The sequence below is a fragment of the Rutilus rutilus genome (assembly GCF_951802725.1).
Source record: "Rutilus rutilus genome assembly, chromosome: 23".
NCBI lineage: Eukaryota > Metazoa > Chordata > Actinopteri > Cypriniformes > Leuciscidae > Rutilus > Rutilus rutilus.
In genome coordinates this window covers 31,028,900-31,056,577 of record NC_140233.1, presented here as the reverse complement: position 1 = coordinate 31,056,577, position 27,678 = coordinate 31,028,900, and the positions used below count along the sequence as shown (strand labels likewise).

At 40.6% G+C, this 27,678-nt stretch overlaps 2 protein-coding genes across 2 annotated transcripts; one reads left to right on the top strand and one right to left on the bottom strand.

The window, feature by feature from the left end:
- Positions 1-5,394: 5,394 nt before the first annotated feature.
- LOC311283349 (GTPase IMAP family member 7) lies at positions 5,395-7,154 on the bottom strand (the record flags this gene model as incomplete). The annotated part of the gene is made up of 1 exon (XM_084397691.1): positions 5,395-7,154. One exon carries the CDS (start codon positions 7,152-7,154, stop codon positions 6,435-6,437), a length of 720 nt encoding a protein of 239 aa, XP_084253817.1. The 3' UTR covers positions 5,395-6,434.
- Positions 7,155-9,159: 2,005 nt separating this feature from the next.
- On the top strand, positions 9,160-27,166 carry LOC311282868 (GTPase IMAP family member 8). The gene is made up of 4 exons (XM_084396930.1): positions 9,160-9,176; positions 24,602-25,937; positions 26,061-26,105; positions 26,658-27,166. Exons 2-3 carry the CDS (start codon positions 24,646-24,648, stop codon positions 26,098-26,100), a joined length of 1,332 nt encoding a protein of 443 aa, XP_084253056.1. The 5' UTR covers positions 9,160-9,176; positions 24,602-24,645; the 3' UTR covers positions 26,101-26,105; positions 26,658-27,166.
- Positions 27,167-27,678: the final 512 nt, after the last annotated feature.

Sequence of the window (27,678 nt, the reverse complement as noted above, 5' to 3'; positions counted from 1 at the left end):
TTGATTCTGTGTTACACCCAGGGAGGAAGTCCTTGATGCAAGAGTGAGAGCACGCGTGGCGTTTGAATGGGGTTAGTGTCGAGCGCTGGATGCCGTGTTTAACCCATAGCAACGAGCTGTAATACCCAGTTTATAATTCACTTTTGGAGTACATCAGAGGTTTGTGTGTGTATGTGTGTCAACAATGAGCCTAACCTACTAATTATGTAGTTTGAATGGTTATGATGATTTATAGGAACGACATCATATGAGGTTTATTTGGGATTTGTATTCCAAATACTAATATTGTTTGTTTGGTATTTATGTTTTTGTTTTTACTTGGCAGATCTTTCAGTTTGGAGTCCTATACATGTGGACCTCTGACGTCTAGGCCCTGCTGTTTTGTTTATGATTTATTTTTGTAAATTGTTTTTATAATTGAGTTTGGGTTAGACCAACCGCTGTGGTGTATGTGATGCGTAAATGGGAGTTTTAACCTATATTCCTTGTTGTCTTAGGAGCCAGCCTGTGTGGGAGTGTCTTTCTCTGGGGTCGTCTGGGCCTTTCCCTTCACTGCATGTGGCGTGAGATTTCCTGCACTGCATGTGTATTGGTTTGGGAGTGTAGAGTGGTTTGTATTATTCACTGTACTTTTCGTAGAAGTGGTTTTATTAATCTTATTGAGAACCGTGCACGTGTGGTTTGTACTCTTAGGGCGGCGGTGTCACATTCCTGTCCTGTCTTGTCATGCACATGGGTGTTTTATTGCTTTGAGCCATGTGCTTGTGTCTGCCGTTTAGCCCCTCCCATCTTGTTATCCAGTTATTGGTTAATTTGTCCCACCTGTTGTGTTCGTTACCCTCCTTTGTTTGTTCCCCTATTTAGCCTCCTTGTGTTTGTAGTCTTGTGCTGGTTCGTTGTCTTGTACACGTCTCCCGTTTCCCCGTTTGGTATGGTCACTTTTGAAGTTGTTGTTGTTTTGGTATTTAGTAATGTTTTCCCCCTCGTGGGTTTTGTTTTGTGTTTAAGTGTTTCTTTTTCCAATAAATATTATTTTCCTTTGCACTTGAGTCCTCTCTTAGTTTTCTTTAGTTAACGTGACAGAACGAACCAGCCTTTTTTGAGGACTCAGCAAAAGGAATACACTATGTCTAGCAGTGGGATTTCTCAAACTGGAAAGTTGGAGCCTCGTATGAACATCTTCCAGTGTTTCGCACTATGGGCCCAGCAGACGGAGGAGATCAAGATGGCCAAATCCCTCGAATCTCGGTCCATCAAGAGGGAACCATCTTTTGAGGGAACCCGTCTGGCCAGATTTTCTGGTACCCGTGGTGGCCACAGAAGAGGAGGTTCTAGAGACGACATCTGTTACCACTCTTCGCCTCAGTCTTTCATCGACTCTGAACCACTGATGATTGACCCAGAGCCCTCTTCATCGTGGTTCCTGGCTGATCTGGAGCCTGCTCCTCGCCATCCGAGACGGAGGAGGAGGAACCCCTCTGTGACTGCTCCGGTGGACTCAGTGCCGGTGGTCCCAGCGCCGGTGGTCCCAGTAGTCCCAGTGCAGGTGGTCCAGAGTCCGGTGGCTCCTAAACACAGGAGGAGGGGAAAGGCTCCCTCCGTAACGGTTCACGTCGCGTCTGCTCAGCCAGAGACTGTTCACGTCACGTCTGCCCAGCCAGAGACTGTTCACGTCACGTCTGCCCAGCCAGAGACTGTTCACGTCACGTCTGCCCAGCCAGAGACTGTTCACGTCACGTCTGCCCAGCCAGAGACTGTTCACGTCACGTCTGCCCAGCCAGAGACTGTTCACGTCACGTCTGCCCAGCCAGAGACTGTTCACGTCACGTCTGCCCAGCCAGAGACTGTTCACGTCACGTCTGCCCAGGCAGAGACTGTTCACGTCACGTCTGCCCAGCCAGAGTCAGTCCCTGAGCCGGTGGTGTCTGTTCCTGAGCCGGTGATGTCTGTTCGAGTCCCTGAGCCGGTGGTGTCTGTTCCTGTCCCTGAGCCGGTGGTGTCTGTTCCTGTCCCTGAGCCGGTGGTGTCTGTTCCTGTCCCTGAGCCGGTGGTGTCTGTTCCTGTCCCTTAGCCGGAGCCGGTGTCTGTTCCTGTCCCTGAGCCGGAGCCGGTGTCTGTTCCTGAGCCGGAGCCGGTGTCTGTTCCTGAGCCGGAGCCGGTGTCTGTTCCTGAGCCGGAGCCGGTGTCTGTTCCTGAGCCGGAGCCGGTGTCTGTTTCTGAGCCGGAGCCAGTGTCTGTGCCTGAGCCGGAGCCAGTGTCTGTGCCTGAGCCAGTGCCTGAGCCGGTGGTGCCAGTTCCTGTCCCTGGGCCGGTGGTGCCTGTTCCTGTCCCTGAGCCGGTGATGTCTGTTCCAGTCCCTGAGCCGGTGATGCCAGTTCCAGTGCCTGAGCCGGTGGTGCCAGTTCCCGGTGGTGCCAGTTCCAGTGCCTGAGCCGGTGGTGCCAGTTCCAGTGCCTGAGCCGGTGGTGCCAGTTCCAGTGCCTGAGCCGGTGGTGCCAGTTCCAGTGCCTGAGCCGGTGGTGCCAGTTCCAGTGCCTGAGCCGGTGGTGCCAGTTCCAGTGCCTGTTCCAGTGCCTGAGCCGGTGGTGCCAGTTCCAGTGCCTGAGCTGGTGGTGCCAGTTCCAGTGCCTGAGTTGGTGGTGCCAGTTCCAGTGCCAGTTCCAGTGCCTGAGCCGGTGGTTCCAGTGCCTGAGCCGGTGGTGCCAGTTCCAGTGCCAGTTCCAGTGCCTGAGCCGGTGGTGCCAGTTCCAGTGCCTGAGCCGGTGGTGCCAGTTCTAGTGCCAGTTCCAGTGCCTGAGTTGGTGGTGCCAGTTCCAGTGCCAGTTCCAGTGCCTGAGCCGGTGGTGCCAGTTCCAGTGCCTGAGCCGGTGGTGCCAGTTCCAGTGCCTGAGCCGGTGGTGCCAGTTCCAGTGCCTGTTCCAGTGCCTGAGCCGGTGGTGCCAGTTCCAGTGCCTGAGCTGGTGGTGCCAGTTCCAGTGCCTGAGTTGGTGGTGCCAGTTCCAGTGCCAGTTCCAGTGCCTGAGCCGGTGGTTCCAGTGCCTGAGCCGGTGGTGCCAGTTCCAGTGCCAGTTCCAGTGCCTGAGCCGGTGGTGCCAGTTCCAGTGCCTGAGCCGGTGGTGCCAGTTCTAGTGCCAGTTCCAGTGCCTGAGTTGGTGGTGCCAGTTCCAGTGCCAGTTCCAGTGCCTGAGCCGGTGGTGCCAGTTCCAGTGCCTGAGCCGGTGGGGCCAGTTCCAGTGCCAGTTCCAGTGCCTGAGCCGGTGGTGCCAGTTCCAGTGCCAGTGCCGGTGGTGCCAGTTCCAATGCCCGAGCCGGGGGTGCCAATTCCAGTGCCCAAGCCGGTGGTGCCAGTTCCAGTTCCTGAACCCTGGCCGCCCGAGGGGTCGTCTCCGCCCTGGCCGCCCGAGGGGTTGTCTCCGCCCTGGCCGCCCGAAGGGTTGTCTCCGCCCTGGCCGCCCGAGGGAAAGTCTCCGCCTTGGCCGCCCGAGGGAAAGTCTCCACCCTGGCCGCCCGATGGACGGTCTGTTCCGCCCTGGCCGCCCGAGGGAAAGTCTCCGCCCTGGCCGCCCGAGGGAAAGTCTCCGCCCTGGCCGCCCGAGGGACAGTCTCCGCCCTGGCCGCCCGAGGGACAGTCTCCGCCCTGGCCGCCCGATGGACGGTCTGTTCCTCCCTGGCCGCCCAATGGACAGTCTGTCCCTCCCGTCCCACTCTGGTCTGTCCCTCCCGTCCCACTCTGGTCTGTCCCTCCCGTCCCACTCTGGTCCGTCCCTCCCGTCCCACTCTGGTCCGTCCCTCCCGTCCCGCCCCGCCCCGCCCTGGTCCGTCCCGCCCTGGTCCGTCCCTCCCGTCCCGCCCTGGTCCGTCCCTCCCGTCCCGCCCTGGTCCGTCCCTCCCGTCCCGCCCTGGTCCGTCCCTCCCGTCCTTGTGGAGCGTCTGGTAGCCGCTCCTTAAGGAGGGGGTTATGTCACATGCCTGTCCTGTCTTGTCATGCACATGGGTGTTTTATTGTTTTGAGCCATGTGCTTGTGTCTGCCGTTTAGCCCCTCCCATCTTGTTATCCAGTTATTGGTTAATTTGCCCCACCTGTTGTGTTCGTTACCCTCCTTTGTTTGTTCCCCTATTTAGCCTCCTTGTGTTTGTAGTCTTGTGCTGGTTCGTTGTCTTGTACACGTCTCCCGTTTCCCCGTTTGGTATGTTCACTTTTGAAGTTGTTGTTGTTTTGGTATTTAGTAATGTTTTCCCCCTCGTGGGTTTTGTTTTGTGTTTAAGTGTTTCTTTTTCCAATAAATATTATTTTCCTTTGCACTTGAGTCCTCTCTTTGTTTTCTTTAGTTAACGTGACAGGCGGGTCCGTGGCCCAATGACTTTTCCCCTTTTTCACACAGGCTTGGTTTCTCCTACTGTAAGACGGGTGGGTTGTGAAATTTAATAATTGACCTAACGTCCATGTGTATTAAATTCTTATTCCTCTTTTTATATTATTAATAGGTGAAAGTGCTTGTTTCAGAGAATTATGCTTCATTGTCAATAAAATTATTTGAGCTTGAAAGTCACGTCTTCGTTCTACTAACAAGTATTGTCTATTTGAACTTGTGTTGCTGTTATTTGCGTGGGTATATAACCCCGGTGGCGTAGTCGGGACTAAGTTAGGCAATAACGTCACGGTTACACTAGCAATTCATTTTAACTGACTTTGGTACATTTAACTTGGATCCCACGACTGCTGCGTGCCATGGCACAGCACTGGATTAAAAATAATTTATTATTTTACAGTGGAAATACACAGAATGAGTCAAATGAAATGTGACCTCATTCGTTTAGGATCATTTCACCTATAGTTTAAGTTAAGATAAATCTATTTAACTTTTGGAAATGTGTCACATTTTAATTTAGACCAACAGAATACCTGAACTTTGAAGGCAAGGTTTGAATTAAAAGAAATCCAACATATTTTTAGTGTAGTGTTTATCTTGTCTTTTGAGTTTAGTTATAGAGCTTCATATACATTCATACATTCATTCATTTTATTTTATTTAAGTGTCATGCACAGAATTTGTGCCCAGCCCACATGGGCTTATAAGACACTGACATTTCAAATGAAAAACGGACCTTATACCATTATAGACAATATCATTACATCTTGGGATAGAGCGTTCTTTGCCTTAAAGTCCAAGCTTTCTCCACAAATGTTGCCACACTAAACCAGTCATTACTAAACAACCAGCTCAACATATCCCCTTACAACTGAGTTTATAGTTTTGCTTTTGTATTTTTACAATGTTATTGTATTTATGTACAGTATTTTAGGTTTCAGGAAATGTGTATTAGTAATTACAGGAAAAGAGTAAAACTAAAATATAATGAAAGACTTGTATTGAGCCACAAAGAACTGTGTGATTCTTGGATTTAGAGTTTTATTCAGAATGCATATATTTCCAACCACACTACTGAAAAATATAAATGGGAAAGTAGGCCCCCAAATAGCCAGATTAACATAGCAAATCAAACATAACAGAACAATGGTTAATTGTCAACAGCTAACAAGAGGACAATAATACATATATTCTGTAGACATCTCACCACCACCAAATTCCCAATGAATCAAGAAGATTTTCTTCTCTAATCAACTATTGATTTGATAAAGTTAATAGATATAAACTCTTTCCCCGCCATTGACAAGGTTGTCCATCATTTATGGCACAATGCTTCCCCGCCATTTTACGTCTGTCTATGGTTTCACTGTTATTTGGTTGAGGGCGCTATTACACATCTTCGGAGAGAGTACAGAAACTTCGGATCAAAAGACAGGCAAAGAAGCAGAGTTATATGCAAGCTAACGCGATCATAACACAATAATCAGCATATAAATCTAAGCTTTTCAATGTTACCGAATGAAATGTGGAGCCTATGAAGAGGTGAAGCTGCAGGGCAGTTGATGAACGTGATTGACGCGGTCTATGCTTTGATTATCGTTCTGAATCTAATCCTGATGTAATTTGAGATAAAAATGCAATTTTCTCAGCTTTTGTTTAAAATGTTTTTTTCTTTTAAGAAGAGCCTCTGATCAGTATTTTGATATATTGTTTGTGCAGATATTCATAAAAAAAATATTCTTGGGCCAGGAAACTTTGGTGAAAATGCTGGCGGTGGCTGACAACACAAAAAAACTGGCGGGGAAAGAGTTAATAGTAAATAAAAACTATTGATGACATTATTATCATTTTACAGCAGTTTTCACAAGTGCCTAAAACATTTGCACAGTGCTTTATAATAAAAAAAGAAAAGATTATGAAATGATTATGATTTGGCTATACTTCTACTATGACTGTTTAAGTGATTTAATGTTAATATTCTGATTTTAAGTTCTGATTCTGTATTTCCTTGTTCTCTATTGGTGAGAACTGAGACATTGCGAGAAATCATTCACATACTCAAGCCTACAATATAACACAACGGGACTTGTCTACTTCTTTTTGAAGAGCTCTTAATTCAGCCTTTAGTTTAGCAATGATTTCATCTTTTTCTTTCACGCTTTTCATTGTATTTTTTAGGTCATTGGCCATTGTGAACATGTGGTAGCTATAATAGCTGTTTTTGTTGTGTCTCATCATGACCTCAATCTTCCTCATGAGCTGATCAACTTGTGAACGATCAGACTTTCTGTTGTTGAATGCATGGTACCTCCCGCTGCATGACTTAATCACCTCATTCAGATCTGGAGATTCGGCAACATAATCTTCAATTGGTCTCCCATCAAGATTATCTGCCCCGGAGAACAAGACCATCATGTGTTGCTGTGCATCTGTGCCAAAGACTTGCTGAATCAGTTTAACAGTATGTTTCTCCTCAGCAGTGAAGCGCCCAATGGAAAGCACAAGAAGAAAGACATGAGGACCTGGGGCCGCAAGAGTGATGCACTTCACAACCTCGTTTATGACTTCTTCATTACTCATGTTTGTGTCATACAGACCAGGAGTATCCACAACAACAACCGACTTGCCATTTATTGTCTGTGATCCAGATGAGCAGTTTTTAGTGATTGATGTAGCTCTTGCTTCTGACACGAATGCCTTGGTTCCAAGAATGGTGTTTCCTGTAGCACTCTTGCCAACTCCCGTTTTACCAACCATAACAATGCGTAGCTCACCTGTTGACATTATTGAACATGTATTTGTCATTTAAAGAGAAACACAATTGTTTGTAGTCATGTTATAAAACATGGATTTCCCTCAATGTGATGATCACATTAGAAAGGGAACACTTCCTAAAATAAAAGTGTTGCTGTGTGGAATATTTCACTGAATGCCAATTGCAATATATTATACATATTTTATAGGGGTGTAACGATTCGTTTTAACAACGATTCGATTCGCGATTCATGGTTGTCGATACGATTCAAGGACGATATTGGTTCATTTAGAACGATACGATCCGAAACGATTCATTGACTTGAAATCGATTCAGTGACTTTTTAGCCAAAAATTCTTGTAAGGGAATCAGGTATCAATTAATTATGGATATAAACAAACAAGTAAAACACAAATTAATGTCAAATGCATTCACATTTTATTTTAATAGGTAGGACTGAACGATTATGACGACAATGATAATTGTTGATTATTCCCTTGAAATTGTAATTGTGATTATTAATTACGACTATCACAACATTGAATGATGTTTTGAATAGTTTGGCCATGGGACCCACATTTCCCCATGGTCATCAAGCCGAGACCCACCTTTTTAGGAATTTTATAGGCCTATTATAATACATTTGTTTACACAAAAATTGTTGACACATAAGTTCTGTCCCCCTTTACTTAACAAAAAAAATAAAAATAAGAATATGACAAATACTGATAGACAGTATGCACTGCGAGGTTAAGCTATTAAAAAGCAGTCCCAAACTAGTTTGTGTTAATACAATCTTGGTATGAGCCACCACAGTCATATAAAAATATACAAAATAACCAGTAAGTGGCATTTTGTTATGGAAACAAACAACAATTAGGCTACCATGGTGACACACAATACTTAGAAGAACTGCTAAAGAAACATGGAAACTGCTCCTGATAAATAGCAACACACATGACGTACCAATAACGTAATTTATTGGTATTTTACTTTTATTTCTTAACTTACTAATTTACGACGTTGCATTCTCGTATGACTTTAGTGAAGTGATACAGCGCGCGCCGGCGCATTTGCGCGTGCGATTGAAGAGTGCGCGCTCCTGCAGTACAGCGGCTGAGAGGACAGGAAAATCTGTTTTTCTGAAGTGAGAGACTTTGCGCCACTTGACTGTTGTCTTCGCGCTGCTGCTGGCGCGTCACGCATGGCGACGACGACAAAGATAGGCAGACTGAATCGAGTCACGTTTAACGCCTTTATTATTAAAAGTGCAAAGAAAAAACATCCATATAAAGTCTGACGTGATTAAATCCAATGCGTTATTTCCTAGTATCGATACAATCGATTCATTACCTTTTAAAACGATATTAGATCGATATGTCGTCCGGAAGGCCAACTTGCCGAGCACAGATCGATCCAGTTGGATCGTAGGAATATAAATCGATACATCGATGTAGTTGATGAATCGTTACACCCCTAATATTTTATAATGAATATTATTGTAATTGCAGTCACAGTCACACACGCATAAACAAAGTAATCCCTAAATGCATATCGGTGAATCAAGTGTGCTCAAAACTACTGTGGTCTGTTCTGCTTGAATTGAAGGGTGAAGAAACCACAACAATTACTTTTTTTAAATAACCTTTATTATTTATACAAATTATTATTGTCATAGTAAATATAAAAAATGCATTTATTTTTCATTATCAGATCAACGATTTTTTTTGTCATTTTTAAATGAACAGAAATCTTGAAATCTTCTGTTAAAACTGACAATAAGTTATCTTTTAGTACTTACTCATTGTGGGTCCTGTAGCGCTGTAAATGGTTCTCTGCTGACTGAATCTGCTCTTTCAGATACTTCAGAAGATCAGATGTGTTTATTGCTGGATGTTAGCCATCATTATATATAACTCTGTTTAACTCCTCCTGTCTTACATAATTTACTAGAAATAAGCTCAACCCTTTTTATGCAAATGAGTTTTCTGATGACTATATAGGAAGGGAAATAAGAGGACGTGATTCAGAGGAAGACTTGCTTTCTGAAGGTAAGTGTTTGTGATTTTTTTTAAAATAATGATAATAAATAAAAAACTATTTTAGTAGATCAAAATAGACAAACTACGCTTTGAAATTACCCATTTAATGCATCATTATACATAAAACATTTAGAGTTCATGAAAAAGCCACTACTGGTAGATCAAAGTGCTGCTTCTTTTCTCTCAAATATATGGTAGAACTGTGATGTTGATCTTATTCTTCACTGAAAGAGTGTATGCTGTTGGTAAAGTCTGAAAATTGGGACAAAGCCACACTGTTTGTTTTCCCAGTTTTTAAAGTACTTTAATTTTGAATAACTTAATGGATTCAGTTTAACTGCTTTATTAAAATTACAGTTCTTAAGAGAAAGTGTTTAAAAAAGAAAAGGGTCTGACAAACCTTCAAGTGGAATATTAAATTGGCCTAAAAAAAAACAATAAAAAAAAAAAAAACACATACATTGTGAAGTAACAAAACAGACGTAATGTAACAACATTACATCAAGGTCCGCATCTCTATGCTGTCTATAAAGTATGTGGTGCTACCATGAAAGACAACAACACCACGTAGAAATTAGCACAAATCTAGACTTTACTAAAATGGAGGCTGCCATCATGATGGTTTCAACATCAAGGGACATTCAGTGACTATCTGATCACAGAAAACGCATGAAGTGACCAAGTGTAAACAGGCCCTAAGACAAAAATACTGATTAAAGGTATTCCGGTATTTAACACTTTGAGTCTATTTTGTAGTTTGTTTTGGATGAACTAGAGTGGTGGACACAGAAATTTTGACAATGGTTCCGGTCTTGACTTTTTGACTATTTTAGAATTGCTCATGACCGCTTTAGAATGGGAGTCTATGGCCATGCACAAACATGTCCTGAAAACAACCCTTAACGTTCGTTTGTGTTCGTTGATGTTCCAAAACAAGTAGCGTAGCGAAATACAGTTTCAGTCGTGTTTTATTTGGCATTTTGTAAAATCCCATTGATTTCCGTTGGAGGACTCATTGCTCGTTGTATATGTATATATGTATATACCTGTACTGAAACGTACCTGTACAAATGGCAATAAACTTTGAATTGAACTGAACTGAACTGAAGAAAACAGGTATGATTAAATTCATATGGTAAAATTATTTATTAATTCATTATTATTGTACACATATATATACATACACACACGCACACCATGTATATACACATATATACATACATACACATCATGAGGTAGAGCAGAGAGCGACTAGACATTTTAAAAGGAATACAAAAGAGATACAGAACCGGTGTATAAATAACCTTTCTAGTTTAGATAAATACACATTATAATAAATAATACTAATATTGTGCGTACAAAAATAAAACTCTAAATAGAATAAATTACTAATGCACTGATCATTACAATAATTAAAAACATGGAATAGGATACTTTTTTCCCTCCTTAATGTCCTGTGCCACTAGCCTAACAGTGGCTGGGAAAAAACTTTTAAACAGACGGGCCTTGTGGGTGCTAATGCTCACAGGCCTACGATGTCTCAGGTTATAGCCTTGTCTACCCATTTAAACAAAGCATAAGCTGGGTGGTGTTTGTCCTTAAGGATGCTCTGTGCTTTTCTTTTGCAGCGCTGGGTGTATATAGTGGGTTAGGGTTTCTTTCATGATTCCTTTTAAAACACAGAATCAGCTCGTTCTCCGGTGATTTTTTTTCTGCACGCTCTCCGTGCGCACACTGACTTAACAGGGGTGTAACTTTGTTTTAAAAAGTGTGTGGGACAGGTGGGGTGGGGGTTGCTAATACAATGCTGAATCAGATGTATGTACAATAACATTACGATGTCCAGCAATCGCTTTAAATAGTAGGCTACATGGGGTTTAATTTGTTGTTTAATGAGATGTAGCCTGATATATGTTGTCAGTGCCGAGAATCTTTGTGTGAATAAATACATAGATCCACCTATTTGTCCAATGTGTATCTAAATGGTCCAGTGGTAGAACTTTCGCCAAGTGTGTCAGAGGTTCTGGGTTCTACTCCACACTTGCATAGTTTTTTTTATCGTATAGTTTTTTGTTTCAGTGGTTGTATATCAAGCAGAGACACGTTTGTGTGCATTACGTTTTGTGATTTCACCAGAACGAGTAGAGAGTATCTGCAACGGATTGAAGCGCGCGTCCGAGTGAAGACAGTGCGGCGGGTGCGCGAGCCACACGAGAAAACACTGTATCCGTGCCACTGATCGCCGCGGCAACGAGCACTTTGATCACTTGATTTAAAAAACGCTAGATCGTCTCTTATTTAAAAACAAATGAAATGAATGCTCTGCCAGTTAACTGGAGATGTTTTGTTTATTTGTAGAATTGTTACATTCGTGCTGTGAGATGTTTTAAAAAGTGGTGGGGACAATATCAACCCTGGCAAAAAAGTGGTGGGGACATGTCCCACCCTAACCCTAACCCTACTTCGATGACATATACCAAAGAAAATCATTCAACAGCCTTGTTGACTGCAACAGCTGGTGTTCCGACCTGGGCTACGTTAAACTGCGATGCCACTCCGATGGAAGACCTAAAGGCACACCGTACTGAAACAAATGGCTATAACTTAAGTTAGGTCAAACCAAACTTCCCACAACGCCCCAAAACATAGTATTAAAACTTACCTGGGAGTAAGCAGCACCCCACTCGCACACAGACTCTCAATAACCCAACATCATACTGAACAAATAAAAATCGCCAAATGTCACTGGACAACACTAAGCTCGAACAGCTAGACTACAATGCTAAAAACAACACGTACCTCCGTAGTCCGTAGCAACGACGCAAAGGGGCGGGCTTTCGACCATGATGCACTCCAAGGAGAAGGGTATTCCTGCACAACCAGAGGCTACAGTTCCAGGACCCTATTTTTTTGTGACATCGCCACCTACCGAACTGGATCACCCCAAAAACACTAATTTAACCCCTAATTTAGCACTTATGAACAGTGTTGGGGAAGTTACTTTTAAAAAGTAGTGTTTGCTCGTTACTCGTTACTTTTTAAAAAAGTAATCCGTTACTTTACTTAGTTACCCCCTTTGGAAAGTAACTTTTTACGTTACTCGTTACTTTTACGTTACTTTTATGTTGCTTGACTTTGGGCAGAACCCAATATCTGTAGACAATATCTGTATCCTAAATATGTAGACATAAAGTTATACTAAGGAGGACATAACAGGTATTTCTTTTATGCTCTTTATTATGAAAAATAGTATCAATTTCAAAAGAAAAAAGTCCTTCTCATTGGCGCTGCTGTGTGCGGCAACTTCTCTGTTTTTATTCTCAGCCGGCTCTGCATCATGGGGTAGAGTGTGACACTCCGCGATGAGCAGAGCGCCCGCGCCGCTTCTCTCCGCTCCGCTCCTCCTATCCACCCAACTTTAAATTTCGGCAACAGCCATTAAAGCTTCCCTGCTCTCCAACACCGGTGCGAATCGCGTCTTGATAGCGTAGGATAGAAGACATAAGCTTAGTTTTCAGACATACGACTCACTCTATAAAGGGAGTAGGAGAAAAAAAAGAGATTTTGAGAGAAAAATATATATTTTGTTTAAAAGTACACATATTCAAGCTTTCTATATATTTCTCTGGTCTGTGAGACAAGTAGCTTATCTGAGTTTCAGTTCATTTACAGTATGGAGACGAGATTCAGTTCACGCGCAGGTCCATGACATGTCATGATTATTTTGCATGCTATATTTACTTATTGGTTGGTAAAACATTGATTAAAATTAAGATACAATTAATACAAAACGAAATTCACTTTAAAGAAATGCTTTCTACAAAAACAAACTTAATAAAGTGGTCAAAATCATGTCTGCCCACTCCATTTGTCTCCTTATATTGCGCAAAAAAATTTATTTTATTTAATTTAAACATAAATATGAAACTAAATCGTTCTCTTCAGTTCTCAACCGTTCTCTTCTCTCAAGCGCGCAGCTGAGGCAGTGTCACTGTCAAATATATCCATGGAAAAAGTAACGTTGCGCCGAATTGAAAAAGGAACTACGTTTCGTTACCAAATTTTTACTTTGTAACGCGTTACACACAACACTGCTTATGAACACTGATGAACACCCTGAACACTAATCAGACCCCCGTCTGTGATCTTCGCGGCAAAGATCACAGACGGCCCCAGATTATTGTTGTTCAACATTAATTACTCATTAAAACATCACACTCTTGATCTTGACAAACTCAGCATCATTAGAAAGGTTTAAGACTCCAGCTTCGATATTTGACCACTGTTTACGATAAAACTGGTTTGCAGTGACAGTCTTTTCTTAATTTATGACAATCTCATCACCACTGCTGCAGCTGCTACGTGAATATGATGCATCACAACACTACGGAGTGCGAGGCGTGTCATGAGAGTCACCTACAACCTTAAAGTAGGATATATATATATTTGCATTTGAATACAGTTATGAACGTTTATTTTTTATTATTGTTTGTTAAAACATCTTTTTTCAGCTGAAAAAAAAATATATATATTTTTTTGTGAAAACCAAATCTTTTGTTTGTGAAAGAGCCATTAAAAGTCAGGCACTTAAGCTACTTTATGATTTGCTGTATGTCTGGGGCCGTATTCACAAAGAATTTTAACCCTCTGAGGTCGGTGGTATCGCCGGCGATACCAGCTCGCTTTTTTTTTTTTTATCAGTGTAAAATAAACTCATATACTCTGTTGACTTTGATTTTCCATAGGACAAAAGCTTATTTGATGTGGCAGTATATTCTACAGTAAAAACTGTACCCAAATCTAGTCAACAAAATGTTGTCTTTCATATTTCGCCTGACTGTAACGTTGTTTTGAATATTAGGGCATATAAATGTTAATTTGCAGTTTAATACGTTGCTTATACAAATAGCCTACATTTTATTTCAACATATTTCAGTCGATTTTTACTCATCTCAGTATAGCAATACAGTTTGCTAAAACATCACCATTCATTCACACACGCGATTTAAATTTAAACTGTCTTTTTGCCAGCTGTGGTAAACAGCGCGTATCTCTGCCGTTCATTCATTCATAAACAGAAACCCGATTCACGTGAGAAGGAAAAAAACTTACAGTATTCCTCAGCTCGCTCCTCGATATACCCGCACTTCTGAGGTACATTTTCCATTATTATTATTCCTGAATAAACTTGTGTTTTCTCAAGCTGATATGGGGGCGTTGTTTGCGTGGATTGCCTCAGACATTTGCGTTTGTCACATTATTTTTGAATGAGCTGTAATGAGCTCGACTGGAATCGCTCTCTTTTAATACAGATTTCACAAGATGAGAATATTTGTTTTTTATATAAATTACTTCATTTAAAAGAAGAGAATTCAAGCTTCATGCCTGTGTGTCTGTATGCCTGATTGACTGAGTATTCACTGAGTTACAGTTCATTTTCGGCCGCGTTTCAGAATGGACTTCACTGACAGAAGGCAGAACTCGCTTCATGTTTATTTTTCTTTATTTGGCAAAAAGCACAACACTTTGTTTTTATTGTGAGTATACACAAAAATAATACACATTTAACAGATTCGATGATGTATGAAACTCCTATGGAAAATCAAAGTCAACAGAGTATTTATGAGTTTCTTTTACACTGATAAAAAAAAAGCGAGCTGGTATCGCCGGCGATACCGCCGACCTCAGGGGGTTAACATGTTTATAAATAACTGAAAAAAGCACAAATGTCAGAGCATGTCAGAACACCTCCAGGGCCCAGAAAAACCGCTCAGACTCCAGAGGGTTAAGGCTAAAAGTAGCTCCTAACTGGCGAATTTAGGAGCAACTCCTAAAAATAATGGGCGTGTCACTCGTAACTTTAGGACTCCTATTTTTTTTGACTAAGAGTAATTCACAAAGCATTTTAGACTTAAAAGTAGCACCTAAGCATGGGACAGCTTAAAAGAAGGACTCCTAACTCACTAAGACCTTCACAAACCGCTTTTTGTGGCATTTCACGTTGCGATGTTTTGAAATGCGTATGCCGCGGCTACAGGAGCTTCCAATCGCGAGGAACAATTTTGCATTGGATGCAATAACGCAAACAACAACAACCAAAACTATGCTACTCATTGCATGTAAACTAATTGTAACGTTTCATTGTGAATCAAATTAAAATGTTCTTCTCTTTGCAAACGTAGGCAGAGGCATATAGTGACAGATTAATTCAATAATGTTGCAAAGATATTGCATCAATCCATATGTTTCATTAGGCTACTAGGCTATTTGTTTAGCCTTACTCTTTATTCATTTAGGCTATTTATTCAGTTATTCATCATCTTCCATCCTTCGCACTACTTGTGTAGCGCACGCATTCTCAGACCTGTCACCTGTCACTCATCATCGTAGGGCAGGTGTTAGGAATCATTCCCGCGTTACAATCATCAGCCAATCAAGGTGGTCACTTCAGTCAAGCTCGTGCATGAGTAATGACGTCATCCATAGCAACGGAGACTCACTCTTAGTTTAGGAGTTGTCATTTTTCTTTAGTAAGAGTAGGTCTGAAAGGCGTTGTGAATAACTTTTAAGAGAAAACTCCTAGCTAAAATCTTTTAGTGCGATTTAGTGGTAAGATAAAATGCTTTGTGAATACGGCCCCTGATATTTATTTTAAAATAAATAAAAGTTAACTATCTATAATTGCATAGCATCATATTACATTGAATCGCATCGCGCTGAATCGCATCGAAATCGTATCGCACCGCATCGTAATAGTAGTGAATCGCATCGCATCGGTAGCTGCTTATATGTATCTTTAATGTATCGTATCGTTGGCTATGCATCGAGATGCGTATCGTATCGGCCTTAGTTATGGAGATGCCCATCCCTAGTGATAGCTCATTGGCTACACATCAAATGATCACAAAGATCTGTAGATCCGCATGATCCTAAGACAATTAAGTTCTCTGGCAAAATAAGTAGATTACTATTTTATAAGGAGAGGATCTCAAATAACTTGTTTATAAAAAAAAACTGGATCATCAAAATTTGGCATAATATGCATTGACCAGAATCACAGGATTTGTTGATGTTAACAGCGTAGAAAAATGGAAGGTATTTGATTGTTGTTACCCATACAGTTACTGCTCACAAATAGAGATTATCAAAGAGAGAATGGAGATATACAGAATATAAAATTTAATTGCAGGAAAGCACAGTACAACAAATATTACAACAGATAACCTGCTTTAACTATAGTCCTTCATTAGTAGTAGTAACAACATTAGTAACATTATTAATAGTAACTTTAGTAACTAATAACATTGCAATTATATAATAAGTAAGAAAACTAACCAAGTATGACTTGTAATTAGACAGTTGTTCAAAATATCGTCTGCATTTGAGACACTGTGGCAAACTCAAAAGAGAGAGAAAATAAAAAAACAGTCACATTCGCAGTAGCCCATAGTCCAGTGTCTCGTGCATAATGCCAAGGGTTAATTTACCCAACTCACGTCTATGTGTAAACTTTTACAAATCACTTGATACACTCGTCTATGTGTAAACTTTTACAAATCACTTGATTCACTCCGATTAGACTAAAGAATTGACAGAGGCCTTAGCCAGATCAGGGGCCTCATTTATAAACGTTGCGTACGCACAAAAGAAGGCGTAAATCTCATAAATAACATGAAGACTTCACAAAGCAAGTCTTACAATTAACAGCCTACACAAACACCCGTTTGATCGATCTGCAGTGTAAAACAAACAAAATCAAATGAAGATTACAACAGAAATGCAAATTAACACATATTTGCAAAAAGATATAAATATGTTCTGCAATAATATTAGCATGTTATGCAATTCATCCTCATAACACATCTGTAGCTTGTGAGATGCAATCAAATGGATGGTAATAAAATGCCATGATGCCATCACAATGCGTAATGACGCACAATGGCTGATCATGCGCTTCGTTACGTTTCTTGGTTTTCCTCTGTGTTTGCCATGATTTCGCAATCTATGAATATTAATTTGTGGGCGTTTCACGGACTATTTATGGGCAACTATGGGCGTGACATGAAGCCGCAAAAGCTGCGCTACATTTAGAATTGATTGTGATTTATTAAGGGAAAACTGCGTAGGATGTGCGTGCGCACGTTTTTATAAATCCGAATATTTCTGTGCGTACGCACGTCCTATGTTTCATCCGTACGCCACTGACGCAAATCCTACGCAAAGTTTTATAAATGAGGCCCTAGGTGAGTTGAACTGCCTTTCGACCCCATTGTAAATAAAACTCAGACTAGCTGGATGAAGAAAACCAAAGTTCACCGCATGGATTGAGCGTAGATGATGAACTGCCCGGAGGGAGGTAATGGGGATAATACACATATGGACTAGCCAAGCAGGGTGGTACAACATATGGAAGTCTCTGGGGTGGTTCCAGCCTAATCCTAGGGGAGAAGCGCAGAGACGGCAGAGACGGCTCTTCCAAGGGAAAGACACTGGCTACCCGATCGGGTATCGGGTATGGACACTGAGCCTAGCACAGGTTCCTCAATGCATACAAGTGTTAGATCTGGCGTCAGCTGCTCCGCAACGTCTGACTGCTATAGGGGTGACGGAGGAACTAAAAAGGGTTAGCCGTTTCCAGGAACACACTGGAGCAAATAGACGCACGTACCTGGCCGATCAGGTGAGAATGGCGTAGCAAGCCAACACTTGAGCGGGTTCCCCGCGCTACTGGCCACTTGGGGTGAGTATACGTGAGGATACCGGCTCTACACGAAGGCTATAGAATCTAGCAAACATGTTGGGTGTCGCCCGGCCCGCAGCTCTACATATATCTGTCAGCGAGGCGCCTTGACCCAATGCCCAGGAGGAAGCAACACTTCTAGTTGAGTGTGCTCGCAACACAAACGGGCAAGGCACGTCTTGGGATTGATGTGCCAAGACAATAGCATCCACTATCCAGTGGGCTAACCTCTGCTTGGAGATAGCCTTTCCCTTCTGCTTGCCTCCGCAAAAGACGAAGAGCTGGTCTGAGGTCCTAAAGCTTTGCGTTCTGTATGTATAACTGCAAGGAGCAGACGGGACAGAGAAAAGCCATGGCTGGGTCTGCCTCCTCCGAGGGCAGCGCTTGCAGGTTCACTACTTTGTCTCTAAAGGGTGTGGTAGGAACCTTGGGCGCATATCCGGGCCAGGGTCTCAGGACAACGTGAGAGTCAGCCGGTCCGAATTCTAGGCACGATTCGTCAAGCAAAAATGCTTGCATGTCCCCTACCCTCTTGATACCAGCTCAGTCAGGAGCATTGTCTTTAGTGACCCTCTTGGGACCTGTTTCTGGTGCTCAGTGCACTGCAGAGACCTCCCTTCGAACCACTGCAGTCAGCAGAGCTGAAGATTCTGTCACTAAAGACAGCAGCAGCACATTTATCATGGGGGTCGCAGGCTAAAAAGTTTGGGAACCCCTGGGACAGAGGACGCGTGAGAAGGCTTAACTGCATTACGGAACCGCATGCTGCTGTCCACTGGCGATTGAAGGAGGGGATGAGAGTGGCACGGTTTCGTAATGGCGCAGTGTCAGCCTCGCCTTCTTCTGAAGAGGGGAACGAGAGTGACAAGGCGTAGCAGTGTGCACTGTCGTTCTCACCCTCTTGCCAAGAGGGGAACGAGAGCTGCGAGGCATAGCGTCGCAAGCTGCCATTCTGGTCCTCTTGGGGAGGAAGGAATGAGAGCACCAAGGCAATGAGGCGGTGCACGCTGTCGTTCCTGCCCTCGTGGCACCCAGAGATTTTAGAAACTGCTCTTTTATTAAAGGTGTAGGTACCGGAAAAAGTAAAAAAAAAAAAAAAAAGATTCTCTGCCTCGTCACCCTTGGCGACGAGCAGACTGAGGGGCAGCCCACAAGTGCTCGTGTAGCACAATGGGGCAAGCACTTGATTGCCTCAGCCTGCTTCTGAACTGTGGAAAACTGCTGGGCCCAGTCCTCAACAGTGTCGACGAAAAGGCCACCTTGAGAGATGGGAGCATCGAGAAAGCACACTTTGGCGAAATCTCGCACCTCTGCAAGGTTTAGCCAGGGGGCGCTTCTGGACCACCAGAATGCACATTGTCTGGCTGAGGGATAACGATGTGAGTAAATCTCAATCAATATGTGCAGCTCAACCCCGATTATAAACTTTATTTTACTTTAAAATCATATAAACACTTATTTTGTACAAGAGTGAGAGCAGGTAAATAAAAAAAAAAAAAAAAGTTATTTTGTACAAGAGTGAGAGCAGGTGCAAAAGAGGTAGGGCCATAAAAAAAAAAAATACAGTACAGGGTACAAATAGAGGGTGTCAATTCAATGTGAACAAAACTGTTGCAGCGATTATGGGGACAAGCCGGTGGCAGTGCCGCCGGCTTGGGCCCTTCATCGTTGCTCGCAGCTTATGTATGTATATGTATGTATGTATGTATATGTATGTATGTATATGTATGTATGTATGTGTATGTATGTATATGTATGTATGTATGTATGTATATATATTAGTGGTGGGCCGTTATCGGCGTTAACGTGCTGCGTTAACGCGAGACTCTTATCGGGCGATAAAAAAAATTATCGCCGTTAATCTATTCTCCAAGTTGGGTTGGGAGCGTTGGGAGCTGGCTCAAGCTACACAAGCTATGATGACGCAATCTACCCGCGGCCGCGAGGAACACCCGGCTGCAACGCATCATATTCGTCGTCATCTTAAGTAAACACGGCTGAAAGTGAAAGCTGGTGAAAAAGATCGGTGCAACGAGCAGCAGCAAACTATATAGACAGAGTGTGTGGTGTAACAGTTCGGTAAGTTAACACACGACTAATCCGTTCTACCACCTCAAATTCAAAACGAAACATATAACTGAATACCAGCGCGCGTATTATTCCCAATATATCTTAGTGGTGTAGCACATAATCTCTGTCTGCGCCCGATTTTAAGAATCGTTGTTGTGTTTCTTTTTAACTGAAAAGACATCAGTTAGACAATATTCTAATTTTAAATTTGGGGTTTCATAAACTCCAAGCCATAATAAACATTAGACCTACTTAAGTCTCTGCAGCTAGTGTACTTAAATTTTATTTATCTGCAAAATTATGTTGTATACTTACAGTTTTGCACAATATATGTTCTCAAAACTACATACACCCTTTAAAAAAAAAAAAACATTTAGCAGTTGTTTAGCAGGGTCTGTGTAACCTGTTCTGAAATGGTTTTATTATAATATATATCGTTATCGCAAGAGGCTGCAATGTATATCACAATATGGATTTTAGGCCATATCGCCCATCCCTAATTGATAGCCTATAGTAGTTGATAATAACATAGGCCTACCTAATGTTGCCTACAGACGGTAACAGTACAGTAACCTTTTACAGTCTATGAGTAGAACAGCTTTCTCAAGCAGTTTGTGATGCATTTTGGAAACAGGAGATGAGCCCCTGGTCTAATGCGCCACCTGGCTTGAGAAACCCGTTCTCAAAGACTTACTTTTATAGTCATTATTTGGGTAGCACACATATTCTGAATGCCTTCGGCAGAATTCAAATGAGCCATTTTAATCTAGATTAATCTAGATTAATTTCAAAATTAATCTAGATTAATCTAGATTAAAAAAATTAATCTATGCCCACCTCTAATATATATATATATATATGTATGTATATGTGTGTGTGTGTGTGTGTATGTATGTATGTATGTATGTATATGTGTATATGTATATGTGTGTGTGTGTGTGTGTATGTATGATATATATATATATATATATATATATATATATATATATATTTATTAGGGGTGTAACGATACGCGTATTCATATCGAACCGTTCGGTACGAGGCTTTCGGTTCGGTTTTCGGTACGCACTACGTACCAAACGGTTCGTTGGACCATTTTTTCTGCCGACCAAAATTTCGTTATTTCAAATGAAGGCGCGTCGGGGGTGGCAAGCGCGCTCATAGAGACTGGCGCGACCACAACATCAACTGGCAAATGCAATTGTAAGGAACGAAACTGAGCTACTCTTATTGTGTTTGTGTGAACTGTTTATCAGTTTTGACCTGAGAAGTGGGACTCGTGAACCGTTACACCCCTAATATATATATATATATATATATATATATATATATATATATATATATATATATATATATATATATATAGTGGTGAGATCTGGTATTACCCTCACTTTCCTGAATAACCCCTGGTATCAATGTGTCTAGGTGTTCCTGGTTATTTGTAGGTTCAAACTACCTATTAAAATTTACAAATCCTTCCACAATATATATACATATATATATATATAGGCTGAATTACTGGCTGAATGTTTTTTGCCCAAGATTTAATTAGATTGTCTTAAAGATTTATGAATACATTTCTCTCTGGCTTTGTTTGGCAGCTGTAGTACACGTTTATGATTATTAGAAGAACATTAGAACACAATCTAAAAAAAAGCTTTTTAAAGCAGAAGTTAAAATCACAAAATTAAAAATAAATAATTACAAAAGCACAGTATAAATTTTAACTGGTAAGATGAATCTGAGCTTAGTAATTGACAGTATATTAACCTACATTTGATTTACCCCATTACAATAGTCCCTTTACAGTTATTGCGATCATAAAAATACACTTGTAGGTTTAAAATTGTAAATAAGGCACATCTATGTCCAAATCATATGTCCAAATAACAAATATTTTAGCATATATAGTATGTATTTTTTATGTACTTTATTATGTCTTTCAATTCAAACACATTTAGGCCTAACACAATTATACAGATGGACAGTTCCTTTAAAGGAATCATAATTTCCCCCAATAAATATTCCTTATTTTTCCTTCTACTTTTTTTCTTTTGTGATAATACCCACCAACACATACATATGATTTAAGGGGAAAAAGACAAAAAACAATAAATAAATATTAATAAAAATGTAACATTCACATATTTATATCAAACTCTTATAATGACACAAACTTCCTAATAGTTATTCAAGTAATATTATTTAAATATCAAATATTCAATATTAAATAAGTAAATAAATAAAATAACAAATAACTAGAAATAAAAGGGAGGGTTATATAAAAATGTAGTTAATGTAGGCTAATATATATTCCTTTATTTTATGGAATATTCTTTGATTTTAGAGTTGCACATATCTTTTCAAAATGTATACATTTGCTCTTAATTTCATGTTATCCTCTCCATAATGTACTTTAGAAACTAAATCTAACCACTCATTTAAAACTGGGGATTCTTGCTTTCTCCAAAAAAATATTGCATTAAAAGCTGTAATTCTCAGCATTCTAAATAAGTATAAGTCATCTATAGCATAGCATAGATCTGTAGCATAGGTCCTATACCCAAAACTATATTTTGTATCTTTATTTAGTTTCTTAAAAAAATCTTCCCTAAATTAGGCTACTTCTGTAAAAAAAAATTTTTATTAGAAGTATAAAATCCTATATGAGTGTAATGAGCTAGAAGTTCACTGCAACTTATCCAACATCCTAAAGATAAATTATTATAATTAGAAGATATTTCTGGTGTTATAAAATATCGCATATTAATTTGCCAAGCAAAATGTATATTTTAGTCAGAATTATTGTGCTCCTATTTGCCGCGCATATGCGCAGCAGCGCTCATTCAATAAGAAGATTAGCAGTAAAACGGATACATTTGCATGACTTTATAACATTTACAGATGGAGAATATAACTGTAAATGTAAGTTTTGCACTGAGGGAAAAAAAACATGTTACAAACGCATAAACAGCACAAAATATAGCTGTTTGATGGTGGATCGATTTGATCCACGATCGACCTCTATGGCTGCTTCAGAAACGCGTGCACACGCAATTATCTAGACTAGATAAACCTGGATCAAATTAGTGAGATTGCGTGAACTTCAATTACCTTTTATGGAACCACTTTAGCCCCAACTTATTTGTTAGGCTCATTCAAGTCCGGTTTTGGAGTTTAATCCCCGCTTTTCTAAGCGTCTTTTATGGAACAACCCACATAACCACACAACAACAATAACGTAATGCAAGACAAGGAACAGGGAAAAACAGAGGGGTTAAATACACAGAGAACAGATGAGGGAAATGAGACACAGCTGGGGTAAATTAACTCGACGACTGTAACCATAGTAACAAACAGGGAGAGAACAGAGAACTGGGGCATGTTCAAGTTCAAAACGGTGCGCAACGTTTTGCTACGGTTTCCGGGTTGAACGTCATGTTTCCTGGAAACGGCGTGCACCGGTGTGCAACGGGGTTTGAGATACGTTTTCTCTTGTTTGGTGGGTGTGTCAGAACTGCAGTCCAATCAGCAGCAACATGTATATAAAGCACGCGGTATTAAAGTGAACTCGCACAATGGGTTCAAGGAAAGTAATTTACAAATGTGTTCGATGCAGCTCGGTATACGCAACAACTGAGGATATTAGAAGACATGTTTGTCGTAAGTTTTATTGTAAAAATAAAGGATATCAACATAATGATGTAGTTGTTTATTTTTAGCTTCATTGCAAGTGTATGACATTTGGTATAGAAATAAACAATGGTAATTAAGTGCTTTTCCTAAAAATGAGAAAGAAAATACAGGGTATTAAAACAGTATGAACTACAAATAAAGTCAGTATGTGAGGCTAAATAGATGTGTTTTAGTCTGAATTAGGTAAGATGTGTGCTTCAGTTTCAGCAATCCCTTCACTCGATTGGGATGTTCTCTTGTGTTCTGGGCAGCAAGTGCAGTAACTGTAACATCGGGCATATTTTGTAGTATTAAACACATAATTATACCGACTTCATCAGGCTCAGAAAATTCTTCACAAAGAACACAAAGAATGGCCTTCTCAGCTGCCATAGTTGCAACTCTTGCGTCATCAGAACAGTGTGTTCAACGCATCACCGTTTCTATTTAAAAAACGTTGTGCAACGTTTTGTCGGGGCTGAACGCAGCCCTGACTAACACAACACAGCTGAACCAAATGAACAAATGAAGCCGGTGAACATGGAAACAAGGAGTGGCTAGAAACTGAACACAATGAACACAGAATGAAGTTCAAAAACAAACAGACATGTAACAAAAATGAAGAGATTGTTTTTTTTATGTCTATGAAGAGGGTCAAAAATGTGATAAATGGATGGTTTCACCGCTTTGAAGACAAAAACGAGAAAACAAATTATCCAAAGGGAGCAATTTGAAACTGTTCTGGCATTTTTTCATGCAATTATAAGAAATAGGAAAACAAATTTGGAAAGCGGTCTTCAAAATTTCTGGTTTGTGTACTGTAGAAGAAGGAAAGTAGGGTTTCTAACAACATAGGGGGAGTAAATTATGAAATAATTTGGGTGAACTTTTTCTTTAAGACTTTCAGCATATAATATAATGCCATATTACTATTTTTTTCTTTCTACAGAAAATATCTTTGCTTTCTGTACAGTTCCACTGACTATATCGGTTATGGCAGCCCAAGATAAACTGCAGCTTGTCCTGCTTGGTACGACTGGGTCTGGCAAAAGTGCTACAGGAAACACCATACTTGGCAAAAAGGTTTTTACATCTCTTTCATCCACTCAGTCAGTCACCGTGTCATACCAGTCTGCAACTGGGAGAATCAGTGGAATGGAAGTCACAGTCGTGGACACTCCAGGATGGCACTGTACTAAAATAACAGAGAGTGAGGTGGAAGCAGTCCTAAAAACAGCTATTGCATCTCTTAATGGGCCTTATGCCTTTCTCCTGATCATTCCAATCGGTTCCTTTACACCCAAAGAGATGTCCATGGTTTCAAGATTAAGTCAGGTTCTGGGAAATGACTTCACGAATCATACTTCAATTCTGTTTTCACACTGCGACAACCTCGAGTCAAAATCCTTTGATCAGTTTCTTATGGAGGAAAGAGGAGAATTGCAGAGCATTATACAGGGATGTGGGAATCGAGTGTACACCTGGAACAACAAAGATAGTGAATCTGTGAAGAATATGGACAAGCTGTTGCAAGATCTGAAAAAAACACAGAAAACAAATGAAAATTCTATGACCTGCGCCGAGAGTAACATGCAAAGTCAAAAAATGAAAACAAATCCGATACAAGATATGTCATTTGATTCAGTGCCAGGAAGTTCAGATGTGCACATGGGAGACACTACAAACCCTCAAGAACATCCAGCTGAAGAAGTCAGAGTTGTTGTCCTGGGAATGGCTGGAGTGGGAAAAACTGCAACCATTAAAACCATTTTTGGGGAAAAATTCCAAACTGAAAGCAGCACATTGGTTTACCCCACCAGCAGATCTGGGATGAACTTAATGTTGATTGATTCTCCTGGCATTAAAAACGCAGAAGATGTAGAAGATGTGGATTATGTAATCTCTCAGTCTTTGTCACGTGCCAGTCCAGGGCCGCATGTCATTATGATTGTAATCAAAGTGGGACGAGTTACTGAGGAAACCTTCAAAATGATAGATCGCATTCATGAATGTCTGGACAATGCAGTAAGCCATATAATGATCCTTTTCTCTGGAAAGGATGATCTAGAAGACAAAGCTATTGAAGAATATGTAAGAGAGAGTCAACAGCTCGCAAGTCTTGTAGAGATGCATGGCGAAAGGCTTCACACACTGAACAACAAGGACAAACATGATCAGACTCAAGTAAATGAACTGTTGGAGAAGATTTCTGCAATATACCGTGAAAATAAGGGTCACTTCATCAACAAACAGAGGCAAAAATCAGGATCACATGGAAGTGAGAGGTAAATCTATTTCCCAAATTATGTAAACACAGAACATCTCAAATTGAGCATTTCATATTATGCATGAAATAATCTACAATTGGCTTTGGCTAAGGTTTTAATGGTTTGGTTTAATTATAACAGGAAACCAAAAGGAGAAAAATCTGGGAGCAAATGGATTTAAAGGAGGTATCATGTATTTACACACACAAACACACGCACACACAGACCTAATAGTTTTCATGTTTTATGGGGACTTCTCATGGATGTATATACTGTACAAATTGTATATTCTATCCCCTAAACCTACCTATCGCAGAAAACTTTCTGCATTTTTAGATATTCAAAAAACTTAATTTAGAATGATTTATAAACACACACACACACAAACATTGGGTTTCCATGTTTTATGGGGACATTCCATAGACGTAATGATTTTTTACTGTAAAAACTGTATATTTTAACCTCTACACCTATCCATCACAGAATATTTTCTGTATTTTTAGGTTTTCAAAAAAGATCATCGTGTATTATTTATAAGCCTGTTTCCTTATGGGGTATTTCCATCTTTGAGATGGCATGTCCCCCTTGTCCCCATAGGAAATTACGCCCGTGCCACACACACACACACACACACACATAATTAGAGACATATAATAAGACAGAGGGTGAATGTTCAATGATTATCTGCTTGATTCTGACCAAAACTAAACTGTTATTTTGATCTCTCTTTTCTTTAAGGTCTTCAGTGATGCAGTGCAACATAAACATGCTCAGCGAAATGTTTTGTTTCACAAAACTTGATTTCCACGCACTCTTTTTCACCTGTAGATGTTAGAATCAACTATCATACCAATGTTTGTATAAAACCATCTCACTTATGTTTGCAAATATTATTTTAAAATGTTGAGTATTTTCTTTGAATGATCATTGTTAAATGTTCAATATGATAATTTGAAATCTTTTAGATCATTTTGGCAGAATAGCATCACTGATGCTACTTGGGTGATGGTTAAGAGAAACAAAGTAACTAACCTCTTTAGGTTAACACTCAGGACTCACAAGCTAGCACTTGACAGGTAATAACCACCTCAAGACTAAGCAGCGAAAAAAGGAATGAGGACAATGATCAAAGATAAACTAAATGTACCAAGTCTATAGGCGAGTCCATAGGCTAGAGCAGGGTTTCACAAAATGGGGTTTGTAAGGGGAAATGCTAACAATTTACTGAATCATAAAAATTTAACATCAAATAAATAAATTATTTAAAATAAAAACAATCAAAATCAAACGCATGAAAAAATCAAAATGATAAACAAAATATTTTATCTGTCACTCTTTATGTCATGTGACCATTAACCATCATCAGAGAAATGTGAATGTGTTGTTCAAAGGGGCATTTCTGACAAAAAGGTTTGGGAATCCCTGGGCTGAAGGCTAGATCTACATTGGTATTGTTGATAGTGATTTCCATATAGACGCTATATTGTGCAACGATTTTCTAATCAGAATTTCAGTGCCATTCTATGCATCCTGTGCTTTCACACTAAATGTAGGATAGGGCTGGGCGATTTAAATCGTGAGATTGTTATGCGCATCTCGTCAGTAAAGCCGGTTCCTTGATTAGTAGTAAATCGCCATCACCTGCTTTCAGATGGAGCGGCATTTACTACAAAGAGCCGTAGTTAACTGACAAGCTGAGCCATATCGCATTAATTATCGCTGGCGATACGTCCGCCATATTAATGCGATATGGCTCAGC

Excerpts from the sequence above, each read along its gene's own strand:
- LOC311282868 (XM_084396930.1), top strand. The coding sequence starts at position 24,646 with ATGGCAGCCCAAGATAAACTGCAGCTTGTCCTGCTTGGTACGACTGGG. Across the intron at positions 25,938-26,060 it reads GGATCACATGGAAGTGAGAG|GAAACCAAAAGGAGAAAAAT; the intron begins GTAAATCTATTT and ends TAATTATAACAG.